The sequence below is a fragment of the Hordeum vulgare genome, chromosome 2H (genome assembly GCF_904849725.1).
Source record: "Hordeum vulgare subsp. vulgare chromosome 2H, MorexV3_pseudomolecules_assembly, whole genome shotgun sequence".
Lineage (NCBI taxonomy): Eukaryota > Viridiplantae > Streptophyta > Magnoliopsida > Poales > Poaceae > Hordeum > Hordeum vulgare.
In genome coordinates, this window is record NC_058519.1 from 16079152 (window position 1) to 16080775 (window position 1624).

The window sequence follows — 1624 nt, forward strand, 5'->3', positions numbered from 1 at the left end:
CAGCGCCCCTATATATTTGCCACTGAAACAGGCAAGACAGAGCAAAACAGAGTTTGAGTTTCCTGCCCAAAAACTGAAAACAGAGACATGGAGAGCGCCAACACCTCCTCCGGCCATGAACACGTCCTGCTTGTGCCGCTGCCGGCGCAGGGCCACATGAACCCGATGATCCAGCTCGGCCGGCGCCTCGCGTACCACGGCATGCGCCCCACGCTCGTCGCCACGCGCTACGTGCTCTCCACGGGCCCGCCCCCCGGCGACCCCTTCCGCGTGGCCGCCTTCTCCGACGGCTTCGACGACGGCGGCATGGCCTCATGCCCGGACCCCGTCGAGTACTGCCGCAGGGCCGAGGCCGTGGGGTCCGAGACGCTGGCGCTGGTCATCGCGGCGGAGGTGCGCGCCGGGAGGACGCCGTCCGTGATGGTCTACGACCCGCACATGGCGTGGGCGCCGCGGGTGGCGAAGGCCGCGGGCGTGCCGACCGCCGCGTTCATGTCGCAGTCGTGCGCCGTGGACCTGATCTACGGGGAGGCGTGGGCGGGGCGCGCGCCGTTGCCCATGGCCGACGGGAGCGCGCTTCGCCGCAGTGGTGCGGTGAGCGTGGACCTTGGGGCGGAAGACCTGTCGCCGTTCCTCGTGTCGCCGGAGCTCTACCCCAAATACCTCGACGTGTCGATCCGGCAGTTCGAGGGCCTAGAGGACGCCGGCGACGTGCTCGTCAACTCCTTCCGCGACCTCGAGCCGCAGGAGGCCGAATACATGGAGTCCAGATGGCGCGCCAAGACGGTCGGCCCCACGCTGCCGTCCTTCTTCCTCGACGACGACCGCCTGCCGTCGAACAAGGCCTACGGCGTCAGCTTCTTCAGCAGCGACGCGCCCTGCATGGCATGGCTAGATAAGCAGCCCCCTTGCTCAGTCGTCCTCGCGTCCTACGGGACGGTCTACAGCCTCGACGCCGGCGAGCTTGACGAGCTTGGAAATGGGCTTTGCGATTCCGGCAAACCATTCCTCTGGGTGGTGAGGTCCAGCGAGGCACACAAGATATCTAAACAACTCCTCCATGGCAGATGCAAGGAGAACGGATTGGTTGTGCCTTGGTGTCCCCAGCTCGAGGTTCTCGCGCATAAGGCCATAGGTATGAAAAAATGTCAATCATCTTTGATAAAAATACCCTCCTTGCTATGTCTAAACAAACAGGAGTACTATTGTTATCTGATTGATTTGCCAATAATTAATACTAATATTGCCAACTTTGGATGTGCAGGTTGTTTCTTGACTCATTGTGGGTGGAACTCAACGACGGAAGCACTTGTTGCCGGCGTGCCAATGGTGGCGATGCCACGGTCGGCCGACCAGCCAACCACGGCAAAGTACGTGGAGAGCGCATGGGGGATCGGCGTACGGATGCAGACAGATGAGAAAGGCGTGATGACGAGGGAGGAGGTGGAGAGGTGCATCAGGAAGGTGATGGATGGGGAGGGAAAGGTTGAATACCGCAAAAATGCGACAAAATGGATGAGGATGGCCAAGGAGGCTATGCAGGAAGGCGGGAGTTCTGACAAGAATATTGCTGAATTTGCAGCGAAGTATTTATCAAGATGAATTTACGTCCAATTTTCCACAA

At 60.3% G+C, this 1624-nt stretch overlaps 1 protein-coding gene across 1 annotated transcript; it reads left to right on the forward strand.

Annotated features, from left to right (window-relative positions):
• On the forward strand, positions 1 to 1624 carry LOC123429216 (UDP-glycosyltransferase 79-like). Its single transcript, XM_045113271.1, has 2 exons — positions 1 to 1135; positions 1265 to 1624. Exons 1-2 carry the CDS (start codon positions 88 to 90, stop codon positions 1600 to 1602), a joined length of 1386 nt encoding a protein of 461 aa, XP_044969206.1. The 5' UTR covers positions 1 to 87; the 3' UTR covers positions 1603 to 1624.

What these genes read in the sequence shown, in the direction of transcription:
- LOC123429216 (XM_045113271.1), top strand. Translation starts at nt 88, where the DNA reads ATGGAGAGCGCCAACACCTCCTCCGGCCATGAACACGTCCTGCTTGTG. An exon ending in TCTCGCGCATAAGGCCATAG is followed by an intron (nt 1,136 to 1,264) that starts GTATGAAAAAAT and finishes TTGGATGTGCAG; the next exon opens with GTTGTTTCTTGACTCATTGT.